Source organism: Nycticebus coucang, chromosome 12 (assembly GCF_027406575.1).
Source record: "Nycticebus coucang isolate mNycCou1 chromosome 12, mNycCou1.pri, whole genome shotgun sequence".
Taxonomy (NCBI): domain Eukaryota; kingdom Metazoa; phylum Chordata; class Mammalia; order Primates; family Lorisidae; genus Nycticebus; species Nycticebus coucang.
This window is the reverse complement of record NC_069791.1, coordinates 82,952,998-82,969,963: the sequence shown is the minus strand read 5'-3', so window position 1 is coordinate 82,969,963 and position 16,966 is coordinate 82,952,998. Positions and strand designations below refer to the sequence as shown.

At 45.4% G+C, this 16,966-nt stretch overlaps 1 protein-coding gene across 2 annotated transcripts in view; it reads right to left on the bottom strand.

Annotated features, from left to right (window-relative positions):
• Positions 1-358: 358 nt before the first annotated feature.
• Positions 359-16,966, bottom strand: part of LOC128562243 (eukaryotic translation initiation factor 3 subunit C) — a 29,149-nt gene continuing 12,541 nt past the window's right edge. For both annotated transcript variants that reach the window (XM_053557006.1, XM_053557005.1), the window contains exons 9-21: positions 14,405-14,564; positions 14,169-14,272; positions 13,550-13,691; positions 13,231-13,356; positions 12,865-12,958; positions 9,947-10,137; positions 9,225-9,449; positions 3,642-4,005; positions 1,228-1,387; positions 1,067-1,132; positions 899-986; positions 636-798; positions 359-529 (exon numbers count right to left, since the gene is read on the bottom strand). In XM_053557006.1, coding sequence (XP_053412981.1) covers positions 447-529; positions 636-798; positions 899-986; positions 1,067-1,132; positions 1,228-1,387; positions 3,642-4,005; positions 9,225-9,449; positions 9,947-10,137; positions 12,865-12,958; positions 13,231-13,356; positions 13,550-13,691; positions 14,169-14,272; positions 14,405-14,564 — 1,966 coding nt within the window. In that variant the 3' untranslated portion in view covers positions 359-446. The remainder of the gene's footprint in view (positions 530-635; positions 799-898; positions 987-1,066; positions 1,133-1,227; positions 1,388-3,641; positions 4,006-9,224; positions 9,450-9,946; positions 10,138-12,864; positions 12,959-13,230; positions 13,357-13,549; positions 13,692-14,168; positions 14,273-14,404; positions 14,565-16,966) is intronic.

The window sequence follows — 16,966 nt, the reverse complement described above, 5'->3', positions numbered from 1 at the left end:
TATGGTACCTAACTTGTTGAAAGCAGGTAACAGGATCCACAGACCACACTCCACATGGTCTAGACTCCTTTCTCCCTGTCTGGTCCAACCATTCATCACTACTCCATTGTGTCTACCCTGATATGACATCCCCCAAATCACATCTGTTCAGTATTTTCACCACCTTTTCTCATACCAATTATAACTCATCACAATTTTCTGTTAAACATCAAAGAGTTAAGCTTTTTGATGTCAGAGACGTATACAATTCATCTCTAGTTCCCAAATATGTCTATCATGTAGTAGAAGCTCAGAAACATAAATCACCAAATGAATGGATCTAACAAACTTTTGATAACATGTAATCAGGAGCCAAAACAACTTTAAATAGACCTTTAATGACTAGGGTGTAGTTTTAGACTTAAAGGTTAAGTGGTCTAGGCCACAGGGACAAAAGTGGAGAGAGTTCAGTAGGCTGTCTGAGACTGCTGCTGGCGGTAGCCACCCCGGCGCATGTAGCCCTCATTTTTTCGGTAGCCATCCTTCTGGTCTGCAGGAGAAAAGGGGAGGACTGAGTGCAAAGGAAAAAACAGCCGGGGTGGGGTGGTGGTGGGGAGGGCAGGATCCTGGGAGAATGAACATATGGACCCACTTACCACGGAAGTAGCTGCCATAGGTGCCCTGCTTGTGGTCAAACACCCGCTCATTATTCTCCACCAGGCTGCCCAGCTTCTCAGCCAGCTGCAGAGCCAGGTTCTGCTGGGCAGTGGGTTCAGTTCGGTGCATGACCACTGTCTGTGTTGGCTGGTCCAGGGAGGCCTGACAGGAGCAAAGCAAGGGAAGTGACATGACATAGATCCGACCCCTCCATTCCAATCTCTCCATGACTCTACTCACCCATTTACAACCCAGCCCTTACCATCAACTCCTCATTAATGATCATCTTGCTGATGATTGAATGCACAGTGGGCAGATCCAGCTCAAACATGTCCGACAGTGTCTCCATGCTGGAGAAAGAGAGCAGGGGACAGTTAGAACTCTTGACCACAAAGCTGGGGCCCCTCTGTGTTCTCAAAGCCCATTCTACCTGATGGAGTCATAGACACTGCTGTAGGTGAAGAGGTAGGTCCTCAGTGACTCTTCCTGGATTTTCCTGTGAGAAGAAGGAAGGAGAGAGGGAGGTCCGCAGGGAAGGAGAAAAAATAGTCTTCTTTTCCTCTACCCACCATGGCCTTCCTCTCTGCTCACCTAACCAGCATGGTGCGGACTTTGTCAGCCTCGGGGAAAAGGTCCCACACTTTCCCATTCATTTTCTCATTGATGATAAAACTGTGACAGGTCTTCCAGTCACCCATCTTCATGGCCTTGGAGGCAGCAACCACATGTTCCCTCATTGACTCAGGGGGACCTGAAAGGTTGGAAATGAGGCAGAGCCTAGGGAAATCCTAGAGCCTAGGAACATTAGCACTGTTTCAGGAAGACCAGAGGCCAGAGGACCAAACACCTAGATTGAGATTCTCCCATCTCCCTACTAAACAACCATATGACTATACCAATCACTTAATAGCTGAATAATTTTACTTAGGTTTGAACTCAATCAGTTCACTTCAGGGGACTGGTGAATCCTTTAAAATGTTGACCAATTGTCACGTATATCTTCATAGTAAAGGGGTTCATAGCACTCATCAGATTCTCATAAAGTTCCTTGACACCCAAAAACCCCTTTACCATCTAAATTTGAACAGCATTTACCAAATCTTATTCATGCTTTCGCTGTTAATTCTTCAGAGTGGCTCACTTCTTTTCCTTAAAAAATTTAGTCATATGTGAAACTTAGTAAATATAGAATGTAAATGTCTTAACACAGTAAGAAAAAAAAACTAAAAAAAAAAAAAAAAATTTAGTCACAGTATAATGTATCTTTCTAAAATTATAGGTTTTACATGCAGATTACAAACTTAGGCCCCCAAATACTATCCTGAGAGTTAAGCCAGGAACGTTAAGACATGGCAAACCAGAGTAACTGGAATTCAGAGTAGAGAAAGTACAAAAGCTCTAAGGCTGGAAATGGGTGGCAGGTGTAGAGGAGCAGGAATACAGCATACCGTAGAACAGGCACAGAAAGCTCAATGTGCACACGGATCCGGCCCAAACAGAAATGTATGAACAGGGTAAAGTTTAAGGAAAAGCACACAACCCTCTTAGAATAGCCCCCAGTTTAAACTTTTATTTTATTCATTTATTTTTGCAGAGACAGAATCTCACTTTGTTGCCGTTGGCAGAGTGCCATGGCATCACTGCTCACAGCAACCTCCAGCTCTTCGGCTTAGGCGATTCTCTAGCCTCAGCCTCCTGAGTACAGGCGCCCGCCACAACGCCCAGCTATTTTTTGTTGCAGTTTGGCCGAGGCTGCGTTCAAACCCACCACCCTCGGTATATGGGGCTGGCGCCTACTCACTGAGCCACAGGCGCTGCCCACTTTAAACTTTTAAAAGAGGCAAAGTTAGAGGCTCAAAGAATATTTCTCTATAAACCAAACAAAAGTATAGGACAAAAGAAACTGCCTTTTGGCCCCACTGCAGAAAGAGCCAGAAGCTGCTACTTCACCTCAGCCTAAGCTAACTCTGAGGGAGGCAGGCTCAGGGGTGCCAGATCCACCAAAATTCTAAGACATAGGGAAATTCAGATTTTCACTGGAAATTTCTTTCTTTCTTTTTTTTTTTTGTAGAGACAGAGTCTCACTTTATTGCCCTCAGTAGAGTGCTGTGGCATCATACAGCTCATAGCAACCTCCAACTCCTGGGCTTAGGTGATTCTCTTGCCTCGGCCTCCCGAGCAGCTGGGACTACAGGCGCTCACCACAACGTCCAGCTATGTTTTTGTTGTTGTTGCAGTTTAGCCAGGGCCGGGTATGAACCCACCACCCTCGGTATATGGGATCGGTGCCCTACCCACTGAGCCACAGGCGCTGCCCTTCACTGGAAATTTCTCCACTAAATAAAATACTACTATGTAAGCCAAACAAATTTGCCTAAGAGTCACCTGCACTTTAGCATGACAACATGATATACATGATCAACATCCCATTTGTCCCACTGTCCCATACAGGGAGGACAAATCTGTAAGGGGACGCAGCTGTGGATAATAAGCTCAGCTTATGAAGTCCTTCCATGCACCAGTCTCACAAGAAGGGGATAATTCAAATTCCTTTCCCAGTGAATCACAACTGCACAACCCCTGCATTATCAGGCCTTAAGTGATCAAAGGAGCCAATATCAGATTTGTGAATGACAGGACTCTATTAGAGCTGGTTTGGCTGGAATATAAAGTGGATAAAGGGGAGGAATAGGAAAGAAAGGTTGGAAGCACATAAGTGCTATCAGCCATATTATACCTGGGCAAGTCACTTAACTTCTCAGTGCCTCAGTTTCTTCATCAGGAAAAAGAGAGTATTAATAGTTATCTACACCATAGGATAATCACTAATGTATGTCAAGTAAATTACTATTTATGAAACACTTAGAACAGTACCAGGCAGAGAAGGTATCATTAAATCAAATAGAATCATCTAGTGAGAGAGCTATTCCCTTTAATTTCTCTTAATCCTTAAATGCAATCAAGAAGCAAAGCAAGTTTGCAGCATTATGGAGCCCCACACTCACCCAGCAAGGGTTGTCGTTCGCCCACCCGCAGCTGGTGATGGAACTGCTTGCTGATCATGCGTCGGCGGGCATCGCTCTCATGGGCAGCCATGTAGGGGATCTCCAGGAGCATGGCCGACACCAGATAGACACACTCCAGCAGCTCCAGGTTGATGTGCAGGTGGAAGGGTACCTGTCGGCGCCGTTCCACCTTCTCTTGCTCCTGGTTGCGTTCCTGCAGGCTGCGCAGCAGCAGACCCTGGCCCAGAAGTTCCTTGGCCCGGCCACTCGACTGGATATCCAGCAGAGCATTGTGCGCATCCTTAGTCAGGCCTTGGCGGAAGGCACAGATGCCTAGCTGCACCATGGTGCGGTTGTATAGGATCTGGGGGCAAAAGGTAATGAACTCAGATCTGGCAAGTCATTCATATTCAATAAATATACTTCAAGCACATACGACATGCTGAGCATGAGGCTATGTGCTGGGACAGAGAACAAAACAGACAAGTCCCTGCTTTCCAAGAAGCTTCAGTTCCACGGGTGGGCTATGGAAAACAAATTAAGCACAATATGCAGATAGTGATTCACATGAAGGAGAAAAATAGGGGAGGGAGACAGAGAGGAACCATGTGTTGTGGTGGTGACTTGCAACTTTATACAAACTAGGGAAGGCCTCATTTTGAAGGGAACATTTGAATAAAGACCTAAAGAAAAAGAGAGAGCAAGTCATCCAAGTATCTGGGAGAATAACATTCTTAAAAAAGGGAAAGTAGGGGCAGCGCCTATGGCTCAGTGGGTAGGGTGCTGGCCCAATATAATGAGGGTGGCGGGTTCGAATCCGATCCTGGCCAAACTGCAACAATAAAAAAATAGCTGGGCATTGTGGCGGGTGCCTGTGGTCCCAGCTACTTGGGAGGCTGAGGCAAGATAATGACCTAAGCCCAGGAATTGGAGGTTGCTGTGAGCTGTGACGCCAGAGAACTCTACTGAGGGTGACAAAGTGAGACTTTCTCAAAAAAAGGGGGGGGAGGGGAGACTGTAAGTAGTATAAATTTGAGACGGAAATACTAAGTCTTTATTAACAACAACAGCAAAAATACAAAGATCAAAGTAAGACAGTCTGAGCAGAGGTACAAAAAGCCTTCTACAGTCCCAGCTACTTGGGAAGCTGAAGCAAGAGAATCGCTTAAGCCCAAGAGTTTGAGGTTGCTGTGAGCTGTGACACCACAGCACTCTACCCAGGGCGACAGCTTGACACGCTGTCTCAAAAAAAAAATAAATAAAGGCTCAGCGCCTGTGGCTCAAGTGGCTAGGGCGCCAGCCACATACACCTGAACTGGTGGGTTCGAATCCAGCCAGGGCCTGCCAGACAACAATGACGGCTGCAACCAAAAAAATAGCCGGGCACCTATAGTCCCAGCTACTTGGGAGGCGGAAGCAGAGAATCGCTTGAACCCAGGAGTTGGAGGTTGCTTGAGCTGTGATGCTACAGCACTCTACCCAGGGGGATAGCTTCGGGCTCTGTCTCCAAAAAAATAAAAATAAATAAATAAAAAGATGATATTTATGACCAAATAGGACATATTTTAGTAACAAAAGGTTAGTATAAATATTACTGAACAGAATGAAGGAGAAATAACTGTATCATTTCGATAGATATAGAAATAGCATGAGAAAACTCAAGATTTAAGACAAAAATTCTCGACCAACCATGATCAGAAGAGAACTTTCACAATCTGAAGAAAGGGTATCTACAAAAAGTCTACAGCTCAGGCTCGGCACACATAGGTCAGTGGTTAGGGTGCCAACCACATGCACCAGGCTGGTAGGTTTGAACCCAGCCACGGCCTACTGAACAACAATAACCAAAAATAAAAAATAAAAGGAAATAACTGGGCATTGTGGCGGGTACCTGTAGTCCCAGCTACTTGAGGGGCTGAGGCAAGAGAATCACTTAAGCCCAAGAGTTTGAGGTTGTTGTGAACTGTGATGCCAAGGCACTCTACCAAGGGCAATATAATGAGATTCTGTCTCAAAAAAAAAAACAAACTACAGTGCGGCACCTGTGGCTCAGTGAGTGGCATGCCAGCCCCATATACTGAGGGTGGCGGGTTCAGACCTGACCCCAGCCAAACTGCAATAAAAGATGGTGGGGCGTTGTGGTGGGCGCCTGTGGTCCTGGCTGCTCAGGAGGCTGAGGCAGGAGAATCGCCTAAACACAAGAGCTGGATGGAGGTTGCTGTGAGCTGTGATGTCACAGCACTCTACCAAGGGTGATGAAGTGAGACTCTGTCTCTAAAAAAACAAAAAACAAAAAACTACAGCTCACATCATATAAGGTTGCACAGTTAAGATCATAAACTCATCCTAGAAAATGTGCTACATAACCTCATTGCTGAATATCATTATAGTCACCTTCAAAGTGTCCCCCTTATGCAGCTATGTATTGACATCAGCACCTAGTCCACCCTTCAAAGCTGAATGGCTATCAGAGCTGTTACTGTAAGAGTTTGGAAACTAAGTTTAAAAACTCATCCTAGAAAAAGTGCTATAAAGGTAGACTAAGTACTGGAACCAGTACACGGCTTCCCAAGGAAACTACTTTGAAGGTGACCATAGCAAGACTCAACAAGGTATGCACAGCACTTTTTCTAGGATGAGTTTGCAAACTTAATTATCTGATCTCATACTTAAGAGGTAAAATGTTCACTGCTTCCCTGGAAAGCGGGGAAGATGAACAAGGAAAGACATATGTTCTCACTGCTTCTATTCAGCTACCTTGGGAGATCTCAATTATTACAATATAGCAAGAAAGAGAAATAAAGATCAAAATAGTAATGAAACTGTTGCAAAATGCAGATAACTCAATGATTTAAGTAGGAGATCCAAAGGAATCTATAAAATAACTAGAAATAATAACTGAAGATACAAAGCCAACATACAAAAATAACTGCATTTTTATATATTGGGAGTTAACAGTTAAAAAATGAAAACTTAGGAGGTGCCTGTGGCTCAAAGGAGTAGGCACCAGCCCCATATGCCGGAGGTGGCAGGTTCAAACCCAGCCCCGGCCAAAAACTGCAAAAAAAGAAAAGTTAAAAAATAAATAAATAAATAAAATGAAAACTTAGGGTGGTGCCTACAGCTCAGTGGGTAGGGCGCCGGCCCCATATACCGAGGGTGGGGGGTTCAAACCCGGCCCTGGCCAAATTGCAACAACAAAAAATAGCCAGGTGTTATGGCAGGTGCCTGTAGTCCCAGCTACTTGGGAGGCTGAGGCAAGAGAATTGCCTAAGCCCAAGAGCTGGAGGTTGCTGTGAGCTGTGATGCCACAGCGCTCTACCCAGGGTGGCAAAGTGAAACTCTGTCTCTAAAAAAAGAGAATGAAAACTTAAAAACTAGTACATTTACAATAGCATAAATTTTTTTTTTTTTTTTTGCAGTTTTTGGCTGGGGCTGGATTTGAACCCACCACCTCTGGCATATGGGATCGGTGCCCCACTCCTTTGAGCCACAGGCACCACCCCAGCATAAAAAAATTTTAATTGTAAAACATTCAGGAGTAATTTCCTACATTGAAAACTAGAAAATATTGCAGACAAAAATTAATGAAATTAAAACCAACTTGGGAAAAAGAAAGGAATCTCAAAAATGAATAAAGTTAGAGGACACATACTACCTAACTTCAAGACTTATTATAAAGGCACAGTAATCAAGATTGTAAGACTGGCATAGGGATAGACAAAGAGATGAATGAATGGAACTGGAGAACACTGAAATACACTCAGCATTATAGGCTCATATGGTTTTTTCATGTAGTTTGCCAGAAAAGTACGAAAGCAACGGAATGAGAGAAAGTATTTCCTAAAAATTATACTGGCACAACTAGGTATTCATGTGGAAGAAAAAAAACTCTGAGCCCAACTTCATAACACATGTAAAAATTAAATCAAGACAAATAATAAGGCTAACTGTAAAATTAAAACCTATAGAAGCTTACAAAAAGGAGTGCCGGGCACTGTGGCTCATGCCTGTTATCCTAGCACTCTGGGCAGCTGAAGTGGGTGGATCTCCTGAGCTCAGGCGTTCGAAACCAGCCTGAGTCAGAGTGAGACCCTGTCTCTAAAAATAGCTGAGTGTCATGGCAGGCACCTGTAGTCCCAGCTACTTGGGTGGCTGAAGCAAGAGGATTGCTGGAATCCAAGAGTTTGAGGTTGCTGTGAGCTATGATGCTACAGCACACTACCAAAGGAGATCTAAGTGAGACTCTGCCTCAAAAAGAAAAAAAGAGGCAAACCATAGTTTGGAAGAAAATATTTGCCAAACACATATCTGACACGGGACTGGTCATCTAGAATATATAAAGAACTCTTTCAACTCAGTACTATAAAGATAATCAGGCTAGGCATGGTGACTCAAAACTGCAATCCCAGTGCTTTAGGAGGTTGAGGCAGGAGGACTGCTTGAAGCCAAAAGTTCAAAATTAGCCTGGAAAACAGGGAGACTCCATCCCTACACCAAAAAAATTTAAAACTTGGCCAGATGTGCTAGTACATTCCAGTAGTCCTAGCTACCTAGACTGAGGTAGAGGATGACTTAAGCCCAGGAGTTTTAGGTTGCACTAAGGTTGCATATGATGATGCCACTGTACTCTTCCCCGGGTGACAACCTGAGATATTGTCTCAAAAAAACCCAAAAAGCTAAAAGCAAAAAAACAAAACAAAAAAAAGATCAATGAAACAAACAAACAAAACACCACCAAATTCACTACAAGTTGTACATATTCCTCATTGTCTTGAACACAGATTTATAGGACCTGCACTTTCAGATACCATGTTGCTACTTCCTCTGTATGAAAAGATCCTCAGATATCGCCACACACAAAATTAGTTGTTCCACTATTATGTCCCAATACACCGCATTGCATTTGGGCCGCTCCCTTTCTTTCCTCTTAGTTGGACAAATTCTTAATGAATCTGTTCGATCTTTCTTTTTTTTTTTTTTTTAGAGACAGAGTCTCACTTTATGGCCCTCAGTAGAGTGTCGTGGCCTCACACAGCTCACAGCAACCTCCAACTCCTGGGCTTAAGCGATTCTCTTGCCTCAGCCTCCCGAGTAGCTGAGACTACAGGCGCCCGCCACAACGCCCGGCTATTTTTTCGTTGCAGTTTGGCCGGGGCCGGGTTTGAACCCGCCACCCTTGGTATATGAGGCCGGCGCTTTACTGACTGAGCCACAGGCGCCGCCCCTGTTTGATCTTTCAAAGTAAGATAATCTCCAAACATTCTGAACCATGTATACAGTAGGTATAAAAATGCTGACTGAACCAAAATCTCTCTTGCCCAGAGAAATTTAATACCGTTGGAACAGTACAAAATATGTGTTAACATGCAAGAGGATCAAAGAACATTGGCATTTGGGAAAGACAAATTGTCTACTTAAGTTTGTTGCAGTTTGGCAGGGGCTGAGTTCGAACCTGCTGCACTACTCACTGATCCACAGGTGCAGCCAATCAGGTGGCTGTTATGGTTGACCCATTTTGCCTCAGAGGACAGCGGCCTGGCTTCTCTGTCACCAACAAGGCCAGAGGCCTCTTTATTGTACCTGCACAGGCGGGTCCGCATGCTGGATATTGTCTTGTAGATGGCTCATGAGCATGAGGTCACGGGCCTGGTACCAGCGGGAGTGCAGAGCATGATGGTAGATGTGGCAGAGGATCGCGCACGTGCGGATCCGGTCTGTGCGATCCTTGGCATAGATGTATTTGCACAGTCTCTCCATCAGCACAGCTGAGTCCTCACCCTCGTTCTCTGCTTGGTCTTGTTCAGACTAGGGAAGAAAAAGGAAGGTGTTCAAGAACAAGATCTGGCAAAGAAAGCTTTAAATGGCACAGGCTATTTTGTAACCAAAGATGAGCCTCTATCCAGCCTCGTTCTTTTTTTTTTTAGAGACAGAGTCTTACTTTGCTGCCCTCAGTAGAGTGCTGTGGTGTTATAGCTCACAGCAACCTCCAACTCCTGGGCTTAGGCAATTCTCTTGCCTCAGCCTCCCTACTAGCTGGGACTACAGGTGCCCACCACAATGCCTAGCTATTTTTTTGTTGCAGTTTGGCCAGGGCCAGGTTTAAACCTGCCACCCTCGGTATATAGGGCTGGTGCCCTACTCACTGAGCAACAGACACGGCCCCTATCCAGCCTCATTCTAATCCCTAGTTTTCCTCCTTACTCTACCTCAGGAAGTCCCTAGAGAATGGGAGATGGGCATTCAAACCCTGACAGTCACATGGGACACATCTCTTGCCCCTCTGACGACTGCCACACACTCACCTTTGAGGAGCCCTCTGGAGGGGTGAGCTGCCGCTGATGCGCTTTGTAGTCAAACTTGTAGTAGGTGTGGAGGATGCGCCTCAAGTAGATGCGACATATCTCCTCAGTGGTGCCCTTCTCCTCCAGGTAGCGCTGTACTCGCTCAATGATGGCACACACCTGTGCCTCATCCTTCAGGTGTTCCACATACTCTGACAGAGGGAGCACACACTCTGAGCTCAGCTGGGTACCCAGGCTTTCCCAAAACTTCCATCCCAGTCAATCCAGTTACTGTTTGTTTTCTGCACCCATCAAAAAAGTCTACTTGTTATGCCCTGAACATATTCTCTCCCAGGACCTACAACCTGCTTATCTCAAAGCTTAGAAAAAAATCCTAACTACCCATCACTGCCCATGAGGGGCTATAAGGTCCCACCCTTGCCTCATCTCCCACAGTCCTCCTCCTGCCTTATTATTCTCAAGCCACAATGGCCTTTTTATTCCTGGAACATGCCAGGGTCACTTTTTGTTCCTTTAGTTAGATGCTCTCTTCTGATAATTCTTTCCTTGATCAACTCCTCCTCATTGTACCTCATCTCACATGGCTGCTACCTAAAGATGCTTTCTTTAGGGCAGGCATGGTGGCTCTTGCTTGTTATCCTAGCACTGTGGGAGGCTGAAGCAGGTGGATCCCTTGAGCTCAGGAATTCTAGAGCACTCTGAGCAAGAGTGAGATACCCCACCCCACCCCCAACTAAAAAGCATAAAAAATTAGCCAGGTGTTAAGGCAAGCACCTATATTCCCACCTACTTAGGAGGATGAGGCTAGAGAATCGCTTGAACCAGGACTTTGAGGTTACTGTGAGCTAGGCTGACTCCATAGCACTCTAGCCTGACACCAAAAATTTTAAAGTTATTTTTGTCTTTTATTAAGATACAGTTTCACTATGTCATCCTCAGTAGAGTGCTGTGGCGTCAAAACTCATAGCAACCGCATACTCTTCTTTTTTTGGAGACACAGTCTCACCATGTCACCTTCAGCAGAGTGCTATGGCTGGCTCCACAGCTCTTGGGCTTAAGCAATTCTCTTACCTCAGCCTCCCAAGTAGCTGGGACTACAAGTGCCCGCCACAACACCCAGCTATTTATTGTTCAGTTGTCATTGTTGTTTTAGCTGGCCCGGGTTGGGTTTGAACTCGCCAACTTTGGTATATGTGGCTAGCACCGTAACCACTGTGCTACGGGTGCCAAGCCACAACCACATATTCTTTGGCTTAAGCTATTCCCTTGCCTCAGCCTCCCTAGTAGCTAGACTACAGGCACCCACCACAACACCCAGCTGCTTTTGTTTGTTTTAGCAGGCCTGGGCCGGGTTGAAACCCAGTAGTCCCAGTGCATGTGGCCAGTGCCCTAACCACTGAGCTATAGACACCCAGCCAACAAATAAATAAATAAATAAATAAAAGTTAAAAAAAAAAATGTTGGGTGGCGCCTGTGGCTCAGTCGGTAAGGCGCCGGCCCCACATACCGAGGGTGGCGGGTTCAAACCCGGCCCCGGCTGAACTGCAACCAAAAAATAGCTGGGCATGGTGGCGGGCTCCTGTCGTCCCAGCTGCTCGGGAGGCTGAGGCAAGAGAATCGCTTAAGCCCAGGAGTTGGAAGTTGCTGTGAGCTGTGTGATGCCATGGCACTCTACCCGAAGGGCATCAAGTGACACTCTGTCTCTACAAAAAAAAAAAAAAAATGTTCAGCTGGGTGCCTATGGCTCAAGTGGCTAAGGCACCAGCCACATACACCTGAGCTGGCGGGTTCAAATCCAGCCTGGGCCGGCCAAACAACAACGATGGCTTAAACTACAAAATAGCCGGGCATTGTGGCAGGCACCTGTAGTCCCGGCTAATTGGGTGGCTGAGGCAGAAGAATCTCTTCAGCCCAAGAGTTGGAGGTTGCTGTGAGCTGTGTTGCCACAGCACGCTACCCAGGGCCACAGCTTGAGGCTCTGTCTCAAAAAAAAAAAAAAAATGCTCTCTCCTGGCGGGTTTTGGGTAGGGTTCCAGCCACCTACACCGAGGCTGGCAGATTCAAACCCAGCCCAGGCCAGCTAAATCAACAATGACAACTCCAACAAAGAAATAGCCAGACATTGTGGTGGGTGCCTGTAGTCCCGGCTACTTGGGAGGCCGAGGCAAGAGAATCGCTTAAGTCCAAGAGTTTGAGGTTGCTGTGTGACATGACATTTTACCCAAGGCGACAGCTTGAGACTGTCTCAAAAAAATAAATAAATAAATAAAGTTCTCTTCAACAATCATTATCCAAGTCAGTCACTCCTCTTCTCACTTTCTACCAGAGGGCCCTATTTTAACTTCTAATTCCCACCTTACATTGTTTAGTTATCTTGTTAATTATCTTGCCATTATTACTTGAACTGTCTTTCTCCAGTACCAAAAGGAAGCTCCTTGAGCTATGTTCATCACTATACCCTTCACTTGGTCAACACATTCACATTTTTTACTGAGTAAATTATCCTGCAACATTCCCATCCCAATGCCACTGAGCCAAGCTAAACAAGACATGTGAATAGAATTCTTACCCCAATGGTTCCCAAAGTATAATCCCTAGATCAACATCATCTGGGACCATATTACAAGTGCAAATTCTCAGGTCCTACCCAGACCTATTGAATCAGAAACTATGGGAGTGAGGATCAGTATCTCACAGACCCTTCAGGATGAATGCTGGGTAAGGAAGGGCTGGCTTTCCAAACACTCTCATTTAGTATAATTCTTATAAAACTGCAAAATTAGTGTTTTTTTTTACCCTCCAGCCTCAGTGTATATGGCCGGCACTCTAACCACTGAGCTATGGGCACCAAGCCTGCAAAATTAGTGTTATTCCCTATACTTTTCCTCTCACCAAAGCTCACGCTTACTCAGGCTCACCTTGGGAGTGAGGATCAGTATTTTGCATGATTTTAGTAAATTCTTCATCCATTCGTTCCACCAGAGTTAGGATACAGCCACGAACACGCAATGGCTAAAGAGGAAGGCAAAGAAATCAATTCGCCCAAGAATTGGGCTCAACTTTTAGGACTAATTTTTTTTTTTTTTTTTTTGCAGTTTTTGGCTGGGGCTGGGTTTGAACCCACCACCTCCGGTATATGGGGCTGGAGCCCTATTTCTTGAGCCACAGGTGCCACCCTTTAGGACTGACCTTAATCAGCCCTAAACCTTAACCTTTCTGTCTCCAATGAGCTTACAAAGCATACAACATATGCTTCCAGTTATCCTGCCAATTCTTCCCCTTACCTGGTCAACATTTTGCAGGTTCTCGCTCTCTTCCATAATGTTCTCTCCAACAAAGATGTTGGGGTTTGCAAACAGGATGTCCATTAGTTCATTGATACACTCCAGGCATTTCTGCCACATCTCTGGCTGCCAAGAGATTAGACTGCAGAGTCAGATGTGTGAGGGCACAATAAGAGGATGCCTCCTGAGAGCCCCTTCACCAGTTCATGGGGCCCTCAACTGCCAAGACTGTTTCCAAAGCTCCTGAATTTCAAAACTCTAGGTATGTTCCCCTAACCCACCAGCTATGCCCTGAGAGGCTTCTCTTCGTTGCCCTCACCTTCATGTATGTTGCCAGATTGGGGTTGTAGTCATAGAGAGAGGCAATGATATTGAATTTGATCTTGACAATGACACCCTCCCCAAGGTTGTTTTCAGAAGCAATCTGAACCAGTAGTTGTAGCAACTCAATCTGGGAGGCCCTGAAGGGAAGAAATTTCAGTGAGACTTTGGAGGCAAATAAAAAATGTCTCATCCTATCATAGAAGATACCTTCTTCAAGCAAGGCAGCCCATTACTCCTCCTCTGTTCTTAACCCTGTCTACTTGCTACTCTTTTATAAATTCCAAACAGAAACAGCAATAATGCCGACAATCCTGGAATGGTGTAAAATGCCTTCACACCACTATTCTCATCAGTCACCTAATAACTAAATAAGGGGAGCATTATTCCCATTTTACAGATGGGAAAACAGTCCCAAAAGGTTAAACAATTGATTTACGGTCACAAGAAGAGTAAACAGCAGAAAAACCAGTAAGTCCCAAATATATTATTCCTTCACTATAGCCATACACAGATCCTCCCCAAACAGAATCATTTCCCCACTAACTTCCACCATGTGCCGTAGAGAAAAAGAGCTTCTGCTCTGTAATCCCACAACCCAGACCTATGAATCTTACCGATCAGTTCCCTTCTTGCCTCGTGCCTGTAGGATCTCATTCAGTTTCTTGATGACAACAGCATGGGTGATCTCAGTTCCCTTTGCAAACATTTTTGGCTTTTCCTAGGACAGTATACATCCAGTCATGTGCACACCAAAAGGAAACTATTCCTTAAGTTTTTTCCACTCTGACCAGAAGGCACCTGTATGGCCTCTTAAACTATTCCCCAGTTCATTTCAACTCTAAAACCTCACCTTAACAAGGGGCACTCCACCCCGGACCCTTTCCCACTCCCCGCCTTCATTGTCCTCCTCCTCTTCATCCAGACGCTTTGATTTCCTATCATGCTTCTTTTTGGCTTTGTCTTCCCGTTTCTTCTCTGCTGCCTTCTTGTCCTCCTCTGTGGTAGGAGCCCTGCCAGAAGACATGGGAGGTGGTGAAAGACCAGCCCCTCCTTACTGCTAAGGCTTCTTCCTCTTTTCCTCCATCAAGCCCTGGGTCCAAGTTATACTCTTAACGACCTAGACAGCACTTAACCACAACCATAACCAAAGCAAAGAGCACTACGCATTTGAATTTTCTGGGTTACTTACCAAGGTCTGTCACCATATTACTCCCATCAAGACACTCTTATGAAGAGAATGAGAGGGCCAGGTCTAGGGTTAAGGTGCTAAGCAGCCTACTCTAGACATAGAAACAACCTGTCATATTACTCCACAGCTGCCTTCTACAAATAACTTAGCTATCTTCTTTAACACTAGTTGCTCTGTCCAGCTTGACTTATTTACCAGTCATCAACTACTAATCAGTTTCCCCCCTAAATTTGCAAAATTTCTTATGATTATTGATTAATCTAAATTCTGAATTAAAGGCTCGGAGGCCTGTAGCTCAAGCGGCTAAGGCGCCAGCCACATACACCTGAGCTGGCGGGTTCAAATCTAGCCTGGGCCTGCCAAACAACAACAACCACAACCAAGAACTATCCAGGCGTTGTAGCCGGCGCCTCTAGTCCCAGCTACTTGGGAGACTGAGGCAAGAGAATCGCTTAAGCTCAGGAGTTGGAGGTTGCTGTGAGCTATGATGCCACAGCATACTACCCAGGATGACAGTTTGAGGCTCTGTCTCCAAACAAAAATAAAAAAAAAAGATGTTCACAAAACAAAATGCCCCCACAAAGATAAGATTACTGAGCTCAGCTCCTGTAGCATAGTGGTTATGGCGCCAGCCACATGCACTGAGGCTGGTAGGTTCAAGCCCAGCCCGGGCTAGCTAAACAACAAAGACAACTGCAACAAGAAAATAACCAGGTGTTGGGGCAGACACCGTCCCAGCTATTTGAGAGGCTGAGGCAAGAGAATCGCTTAAGCCCGAAGTTTGAGGTTGTTGTGAGCTGTGATGCTACAGCACTCTACTGAGGATGACATACTGAGACTCTATCTCAAAAAAAGAAAAGATACATTGAACAGTTTGATGAGAATATCTCAGATTGTATATGAAACCAGCACATTGTACCTCTTGATTTCAATAATGTACACAGCTATGATTTAACAAAAAAAAAGAAAAAAAGATCAGCGGCACCTGTGGCTCAGTAAGGGTGCCGGTCCCATGTACTGACGGTGGCAGGTTTGAAGCAGCCCCAGCCAAACTGCAACAAAAAATAGCTGGGTGTTGTGGCGGGAGCCTATAGTCCCAGCTACTCGGGAGGCTGAGTCAAGAGAATCACCTAAACCCAAGAGCTGGAGTTTGCTGTGAACTGTGATGCCATGGCACTTTACCAAGGGTGATAAAGTGAGAGTCTGTCTCTAAAGTAAATAAATAAATAAAACAAAAAAAGAAAAGATCATTGGCTATCTCAAAATGGTCTTAGCCAACTTGATATTGCCTGAAACCATCTCCAGACTCTAATACAATGAAACATAAAACTAATAACAGAGATTATTTCAAATTCCGCTTTTTTTTTTTTTCTGTAGAGACAGAGTCTCACTCTACCGCCCTCGGTAGAGTGCCATGAAGCTACAGGACTCACAGCAAATCCAGCTCTTGGGATTCCGCGATTCTCCTGCCTCAACCTCCCGAGCAGCTGAGACTATAGAAGCCCACCACAATGCCCGGCTATTTTTTTGTTGCAGTTCGGCCAGGGCTGGGTTTGAACCCGCCACCTTCAGTATATGGGGCCGGTGCCCTACTCACTGAGCCACAGGCGCCACCCTCCGCAGTTTTTTTAACCTGTGAAATTTTACTTTGTAGCTGGGCATGGTGGCTCATGCCTATAATCCTAGTACTTTGGGGGCTCAGGCAGGTGGATTGCTTCAACTCAGGAGTTCTAAACCAGCCTAACCAAGAGCAAGTCTCTGTCTCTGCTAAAAATGGAAAAACTAGCTGAGCATTGTGGTGGGCACCTGTACTACAAGCTGCTTGGGAGGCTGAAACAAGAGGATCACTTGAACCCAAGAGTTTGAGATTGCTGTGAGTTATTACATCATAGCACTATATCCAGCATGATAGAATGAGACTGTCTCAAAAAAATAAAAACAGGGTCAGGCACAGTGGCTCATACCTGTAATCCTAGCATTCTGGGAGGCCAAGGTGGGTGGATCACTTGAGCTCAGGAGGGTGAGACCAGCCTGAGCAATAGCAAGATGCCACCTCCACTAAAAATAGAAAAACTGAGGCAAGAAGATCATTGCAGCGCAAGGTTGCTGTGAACTATAAGGCCACAGTACTCTAGTCAGGGCGCCAAAAACTATCTCAAAAAAAAAAAAAAGACCGGGTGTGGTGGCTCATGCCTGTAATCCCAGCACTCCAGGAGGCCCAGG